General features: G+C 46.7%; 1 protein-coding gene across 3 annotated transcripts; it reads right to left on the bottom strand.

The window, feature by feature from the left end:
* Positions 1-1,741: 1,741 nt before the first annotated feature.
* PDRG1 (p53 and DNA damage regulated 1) lies at positions 1,742-7,579 on the bottom strand. Of its 3 annotated transcripts, none has more exons than XM_077831895.1 (5): positions 7,428-7,579; positions 6,646-6,721; positions 6,110-6,184; positions 3,168-3,284; positions 1,742-2,776 (listed from the first exon to the last, which is right to left on the bottom strand). In XM_077831895.1, the coding sequence occupies exons 1-5, from the start codon at positions 7,509-7,511 to the stop codon at positions 2,688-2,690; spliced, it is 441 nt and encodes a 146-aa protein (XP_077688021.1). In that variant the 5' UTR covers positions 7,512-7,579; the 3' UTR covers positions 1,742-2,687. The 3 variants fall into 3 exon arrangements, with proteins under 3 accessions (XP_077688021.1, XP_077688023.1, XP_077688022.1); XM_077831897.1 differs by having other exon boundaries at positions 3,168-3,248; XM_077831896.1 differs by having other exon boundaries at positions 7,449-7,553.
* Between the last annotated feature and the right edge of the window lie 579 nt (positions 7,580-8,158).

Below are 8,158 nucleotides of genomic sequence, written 5' to 3'. Positions count from 1 at the left end.
AAAAGGGGCTATACAGCATTTGCTCAGTAAAATGGAAGCTTTTAAGAAAAGTGGGTATTTGAGCCTCATGCTGCTGCTACTATAGAAACGTGTCAGATCGTAAGACCTGTTGCCATGATACAGTAACAATAACCTTACCGGTAGATTTTATGAAGGCCCTGAGAGTGGCTCCACGATGCTGGTTACATGAAGAGGGCTGTTATAATGAAGGGGTTTAGTACCTTTGAGATAGGAAAAGCAACTTTACCACTCTCTTACAGAAGAGATGTAATTTTCTGGGAAGCTACAGGTGAGGCTATTCGCTAATGGGAATTATTTTTAACTTCGAAATGTGGAATTTCAGCCTTAAGCCTAGAGTGCATAGATTTGCGTTTAGCAGTTAGAAGCTTGTGGCTATAGCTCTAAACCCTACACACTCGCTAGTTAAATACAGGCAACTTCTTAAAAGTGCAATCAAGCAAAGCTGACAGATTTATCAAAACAGCCCCTGTCTTAAGGAGAGTGGAACAAGCCTATTCTGGTGCAAACCCACTCCTCCTGAGCTCCATTTAAATGTTATACTTGTGCAAAACTGAACAGGGCAGTGGATAGTAGTGTGTATGTGTCTGCCTAGCTGGCTAGGAGACTGGCTGAGGAGCTAACAATTACAGTTGTTCTGTTTAAAGTGTAAACACCTGGTGCTCAAAGCTGTTCACCCTATACAGCAGGAGGCTGAGTGCTAGAAAAAGATGAAGGGTCAGTTACAGTTCTCTGGGCTGAGTGTACAAAATTTCCCCAAACAGATGCAGCTGTTTCACTGGCTTGCTTGCTATGCCTACTCCCCAGCCCTAAAATGTAAACTAGTGTTTTAAACTAAAATTCCACACCCAAAAGCACTTTCACTAATTTAGGGCACACTTTCAAGCAATGCAAACGTTAACAGTGGAAAAAAGAGTGAAAGTGATTCTGCTAGGCCCCAAACTCCCTTTGCTGTATTCAGAGTGAACCAAGTTTCAACCTTATCTCTGACTTTTTCAAAATTAAATAGCAATAACAAGATATAACACACCTACCACTGTCTGCACTATTGAAGCGATGGAATATGAAGGAGAGCTGCTCATGGTAGAATCACCTTAATTCTTTTCCTTTAGTTTTTGCATTAACTGAAAAGTTGTGTGTTTTGTAGAGGATATTAATATATGATTAATATTTACTAAAGTTTACCTGAGCTAGTGTGGGGAAGAAAACCTTCATTTCTAGAGAGAGGACAGCAGGCTTTTCTTGTCCCTGTATGTTCCTCTTCCCCAGGCCCGTGCACAAACATAAGCAGTCATATTTACCATTTCATTAGAGCAATTAGGAACAAAGGAATTACTAGACATGGGATTTATCTAGTCCACTATCCTGTTGCCAGTAGCAGCTGCTTCCAACCGCTTCACAGAAAGGTTCAAGAAAACCTGCTGTAGGCAGTTATGGGATAATCTACCCCCAGGGAAGTTTCCTCCTAATTCCCCATCGTACACACACTCCTCCATCTCCACTCCAAATAGTTAGAATTTGTCTAAAACCCTGAAACACAAGGGTGTAATTTTTTAAACACTACTATGGCTCTGGCGAGTCTTGTTATCCACCAGTGTTTAATCCTTTTTTGAATCCTGCAGTTAGCCTCAATGATATATTGTAGCAATGGATTCCATGTGCTAATTGTGTGAAGAAAGTATTTCCTCCTTTTTATCAGTTCTGAATTAATCATTTATCAACATCATTGAATAGCCCTTTATTCTTGTATCAAGACAGGATGAGTAGAGACACCTACTCTCTCCTCCAGACCATTCATTGGTTTGGATACTTATGTCCCCTTCCCTAATGTAAACAATCCTACTTCTTCCAGATCTCTTCTTACGAGTTTAGACACAGGAGCCTAGCTCAGAGGTAGACCCTTCAGATTAACAGGCACTGAAGTATCTATTAAAAAGAACAGGAGTACTTGTGGCACTTTAGAGACTAACAGATTTATTAGAGCATAAGCTTTTGTGGGCTACAGCCCACTTCAAAGCTTATGCTCTAATAAATTTGTTAGTCTCTAAAGTGCTACAAGTACTCCTGTTCTTTTTGTGGATACAGACTAACACGGCTGCTACTCTGAAACCTGTCAAGTATCTATTGTACACTTAAAAAAAAAAAAAATCGAGGAATTTTCTTAAGTGTACACTTTAATTGATTCACAATTCTCCTACCACCACAAGCTTACACAACTCAAAGTTTCTTTATTTATTCTTTGAAGACACTATGGATTCACAGTTCTTTCCCTCCTACTCCCTTTCCTGCCAATAGAATGCACTAGCTGTGGAGCTAAGTTACAGAAGTTCATACATAAAAGAGATGCAGTTAGGAATGTCCTGCTCTGATTCTAATAATCCCACTCCCCCCCCAGTGATGGCAGGCTGTCAAATAACTAAAAGGGCCAGTGTTCTAGCAAGTCTCTGTAAACTGCAGTATTTAATCCATGATCAACACTGGACCCGAATGATTCCTACCGTGAAAAGATTTCAGAAGCCAAATACTTCTTAGGAAATGTACCACTCAAGAGAGATACCAGGAGTAAATATGTCTTCACAAGAAATCTGGAGATTGTCCACAGATTTTGTACTGTGAGTGACGGTCTGAATGCACCTTATCAGCAACGTTGAAGTCTCCGTGATGAAGGTCTAGTTTCGTCCTTCCAGTATCTGATTGATTGCTCTCATTTCCTCATGGGTCATGGAGTTCAAGTTAAATCCTTTCAACTCAGGTTTACCTGAGGAAGAACAACAAGCAGGAAATAAAGATATTGTTAAAAAGCATGCTCACTGGCGCCTGGTGAAAGAGTTCTCTAAACAACTGCCAGAACAAGTAGTCTGGAGAAGACACTGCTGTATTTGGCTCCAGAATTGTTCCTATAGTTATCACTGACTGAACTACCAGCAATTAGAAACAACTGATAACATGTTAGTGGTGCACAGTGGGGTCTGCAACAGAACAGTCCCAGGCACATGCCCACAAAACTCGGCAAATATGGGGCTTTTGCTGTAAAGAGAATGGAGGGGAGTTATTCTCGGAATATAATTCATGGATTTTTGGACCTCTTCCCTCCACCCCTCACCTGATTTGTGCTCACAACCAAATGTTTCCTGACCCTTTTCAAATACCTTGAGCTTCAAAGAGACGGTTGACCTTCACTCTCAGCTCTTTCCGAAGTTGGTTTATTTCCTCGTCTAAGTGCTTCTGATCTGAGAAGATAGTGATGATGGTGATAATGAAGCATCCTGGAGTACAGTGAGTTAAGGCAACATCAACTCTGAGTGAGACTCTTCTCTGCTGCCTATTCCTTGGATTCTCACTCTCATTAAAACTTGCTGCATTTGTTTTGTCATATAGAAAAACTAGGTATACAGTTTTCTTTCTACAGAATATACTCATGCCAGATAATCCCTTCCAGTTAAGTATAAGTGAATTGAATGGTAAGAGAAACAAGGTTCTGGAGCCCAAACAGGCTCATCTGTAACTGCATTACAACCTGTCAGAAAAGATATGCCATGAGAGTACTGAGAGCCAAACCGATGGTTTCTTAAAAGTAACCGTAAGCTATCTGGGACAGGTACTGTCTTTTGTTTAGATGGGGGGGTGGGGGGGAATGTACAGTAACTAATTATCAGGGCCTCTGGGTACTACCACAATACAAACAGTTAATATTTCTAAACCCACCCACTTTCATAGATTTTAAGGACAGAAGAGCCCATTATGATTTTCCAGACTGACCTCCTGCATAGTATACTCCTGAGGGGATTCTGTGCCAAAAAAATTAAAATTCTGCAAAATTATGCATATTTTGTCAAAATAATGCAATATAATCACACCAGTTTCAATTGTTTTCTTAATTTATTTAAACTAAAATACAGAAAAAAAGTCTCAGTAACTCTTCAGCGTTTCCTAAACAAATGAAAGTTAAGTTACAAACACTTGGTAACTAATCCCCTGCATTCCAGTTATAATCCTGGAATTACAGAACACCACACAAAAACAAAAAAAAGTAAATATTTTAAATTGCTCAGACTTTCACACATGAAAGTCATACAGTTTTGCTAATCATTGTCCTGGACCTGGCTAGGTACTTTGGAAAGTGCTTGGTTCTTATGGTCCTGACATTTTTACTGACTGCTTGGTAAATGTTTTATTTGCCCTCAAAGTCTTTTTTCTTCACGAGGTAAGTAAAATAAATCCTGAGCTGTAATCTAACCCTATTGTGCCACTTTGACACAGGAAAAAAAGTGAGAAAGCACATAGAGCTTCCTAGCTGAGGATTCCCTTCCTGTCATTTATAAGACTCCTTTACATCACTCTGGCAGTGTAGGGGCCTTGAAACTTTCACAGATTTTCATGCTCCTGGGGGAACTGACTGAGAATGGGAACAGTTAACTAATAATAGGAACAATAGGCATGCTGCTACATTTCTGCCTCAGAGAATGAGATCAATTAACTCAGGCAGGCTGCTTCATTTGTGCCTCTAGCCTGCCTCACTCATAATAAAAAGCCCTACCCTTACACACCAGGGAACTGCAGTCACGAGGGACAAAGTCTCTCTCTCTCTCGTTGGCACACAGGTACGCCCAGCCCCGCACCCCTCCTCCTGACGGTGATCACCAGGCACGCACCCCAGCCCGCCCACAATCTCTGAGGCTGCTTCAGGCATGCTGGAACAGATGCGCTGCCTGGGAAGAGACACGTGTCCCCCAGCAGATTTTTTTGTGTTTTTCTGCACGGGGGGCACAGAAAAATGCAGACCATATGAATTTTGTGCTGCCGCATGCCGCAGAATCCCCCCCAGGAGTACAGGCCAGACCATTTCACCCAGTTACCCCTGTACTGAGTCCAGTTTTAAAATGTGCCACCTTTCAATTTCATTGAATGCCCCTTTGTTCCTCATATTATAGAGGCAAGTTGAATACAAGTTCCCGATCTACCTTTCTCACCCTTCCTTTTTTTGTATACTTTCATCACATCCCCTCTCTACCAAGGTGGAGAACTAACTCATCTTCCTTTCATAGCAGAGATTTTCTTGTCACTCATCTCTGAAATCCCTCTAATTCTGCTGCATCCCCTTTGATATGGGGTGGCCCATACCGCACACAGTATCAAAGGGAAGGTGCCCCATTGATTTATAGAATGGTATTCAGATATTTTCCATATTATTCTCCAGCCCGTTCCTTATGCATCCTAAAATTGTTTGTCTTCCTCACAGTTGCTGCCCAGGACTTATAGAACAATACCCAGTGATGCCCAGGTTTTTTTCCTAAGCAGTGACAATTAACGTACATCCCAGTGAAATGTATGAGGGGTTCCAATTATCCCCTCTAATGTGTATTTGTCACCCCTGAATTCCACCTGCCATTTTGCTGCTCATTTACCTAGCTTGGAAGTTCCTCATCAGCACTACTCCCTCATTTCTTTGACCTAATTTGTTCCTGTACAATTTATACCCAAGTATTAAAATATTAATTTAGCTTTTTACATTTAATCTCCTAATTCCTTAGTAAAAAGTGTAAAGGCTGCACTGTTAAACACTCAGCACAACCTGGACAGAGGCCACCTCACTTCACAGCCAAGTTAAGGGCCTCTTCCTCTGAATTGCACTCAAGGAAAGTTGTGGGGCACTTTGGAAAGGATATGCAGGGTACATGGCTCACAAAGCAGGTTGACGAGGCAAAGCACTGAACTGGGTGTCAGGAAACTCCAGTTCTACTCCTTGCTCTGCCACTTACAAGCTACTCCCCTTCTCAGTGCCTCAATTTCCCCATGTGTAAAACACAGGTACTGGTACTTAACCTTCTCTGGAAAGCACTCTGAGGCCTAGGGATGAGAAGTGCTATCTAGGAGCTAAGCTTCCAGGCAGTGGTGAGAATAAAAGTTCTGGATATAAAAGCTCTAAGTCAATAAAGACAGACTGGCTCAGCAACCAAATTAGCGCAAGTACCATACTTGTGACACAAGACACCTGTGTATATGTCCAAGGGTATGAAAAAAAAACTTGTTCAATCCTGGCTGAAGCTTGAGAGTTTACAAGCAGGTTTTAGAAATCTGGCATCTGTCTTACCTTTCTGAATCATTTCCTTCGTTTTTGAATTTGGAAGCTGAATAAACATGTTTCCAAAGCAAACCATTGCTTTATCTGAAACAGAAAGACAGCCTGTTTAGATATTTTCATAATGAAACATGCTCCTCTGCATCCTGCTGGGTACAAAATAAATGCAAAATCCAACCAGCAGGCTAGTTTTTGTAGACCCTTCTGTGCTCCACAACAGTCTGCAGAATTGTTTAGGTGTGTGTCTAAGAGCAATTAAGCAAGATTCAGTCTCATGGAACCTGCTAAGAGTGAGTTAGTCACAACAAACACTGTAATTGACCTTTCCCCAAATCTACCTCCACTCTGAGGCACAAACTCGCACAATTACATCCGCAGCTGCAACTGTGTGTTTAATCTGCATGTGCCATTTTGGAAATGTGGCCCTCCATCACTTTGCAGGCAGGGTGTGTCAATTAGAAAGATCACACAGCAACTTTGTGTCAGGCATGTCAGAGAGCTGAAAATTTCACAGATGTGAACAGCAGCGCTAACACTGGATCCCTCACCAGAAGGGTCTGGGTCCTTCTGCAGAGCCCTGAGAGCTTCTCGGTTCTGATTCCGCTTTAGATCCAGGTCCACAATCTGGAAAAGAAACACGAACATTCAGATTTCTCCAGCCTAAGGTGAAATCATAACTGTTACGAGCTGGGTGAAGCCTTGTTTTGGGTTGAGTTAAAATCCCACTGAGAGCCCTAGGTCTGGACTTACCCTACAATTAACATAACTGCAAGAGTAAGCCCCTGCCCAGGACAAAAGGTGAGTGTGAGGCCCCTGGGACTTTCTGGCCGAGCATCCTTTCGGGGAGGAGTGTGGGATGAGCAGGTTACACAAACACCTGTCAGGGATGGTCTAGAGAATTCTCAGTCCTGCCATGAGTGCAGGGGACCGGACTAGGTGACCGCTCCAGCTCCCTTCCAGTCCTACGAGGGAACAGGGGAAAGGGGGAACGGCCCAGGGCAGAGAACGAGGCAGAAACAAGCTAGAAAGCCGAGCTGCGCCCGGCGGAGCCCTGGGAGAGCCGGAGAGCGAGCCAGCCAGCGAGCTTTGGGCTCTGGCGGCTAAAGCGGCCGGGGGCTGCGGCTTGGCTCCCGGTTCCTCCCGCGCTGGGGCGAGCAGGGGCTTCCTACCGGCCTGTAAATCGCCCCCCGCCCCCGTCAGTCCCCCCCCTCCAGCCGGGGCCCGCCACGGGGCAGCCCCAGGGCCGCTCGGCGTGGCTGGCCGGGGGGTCCCGAGGGGCGCCGCGATGGGCCCGGGGAGAGGCCGCCCGGGGAGAGGCCGCCCGCGGTACCTGCCGCCGCCCCGCCAGCACCTCCTCCGCCAGCTCCTCCACCTCGGCCAGGTAGCGCAGCACGAACTCGGGCTCCCGCGCCATGGCGCCCGGCCGGTCCGCCCGCAAACCCGCCCGGCCGGGAACCGCGGCCCGCGGGCGCCAGGGGGCCGGGCGGGCCAGAGCCGCCCCTCGGCCCGGGGCCTGGGCCGGGCCCGCCCGCTCCTGCGGCCCCTTGGGCCCCCGGCCGGAGCCCGCGGAGCCCGGCGCCCCTTCGGCCCCGCCGCCCGCCGCGGCGAGCGGGCCTGCCGGGCCCTTCCCCGGCTCCCCCCGGGGGCTGCCGCCGGGGCCGCTGTTGCTGAGGGCGCCTCCCTGGGCCACGCCCGCCCTGCGGGGCTCGCCGCCGGTGGGGGTCTCTTGTGGAGGGCGCCCCTGTGCTCTGTCCCAGGCGGTGCCGTTGCCTCGCCTAGGGTGACCGGACCGCAAGTGTGAAAAACCGGGAGAGGCGATGCGGGGTCACAGGCCCCTGTATTTCCCAAAAGAAAGTCCTGAATAGCGGGACTCTCCCTGTCAAACCCGTACAGCTGGTCACCCCAGGTCACTTGCGCCGACCCCTCAGCCCCAGCCGTATTGCGAGGCGCCTCCCGCTCCGGGGGGACCATCGCACCCGCCGCTGCCATGCACCTGCCTCTGGGGTGGGAGGTAGCCCTTGCTTAAGGGCAGGCCCTGGCGCAGCCGAAGGGCCCCGGGCT

The sequence above is a fragment of the Eretmochelys imbricata genome, chromosome 13 (genome assembly GCF_965152235.1).
Source record: "Eretmochelys imbricata isolate rEreImb1 chromosome 13, rEreImb1.hap1, whole genome shotgun sequence".
In the NCBI taxonomy this organism is placed as follows: domain Eukaryota; kingdom Metazoa; phylum Chordata; order Testudines; family Cheloniidae; genus Eretmochelys; species Eretmochelys imbricata.
The sequence above is the reverse complement of the archived record's forward strand: the minus strand, read 5'-3'. Positions and strand labels throughout refer to the sequence as shown.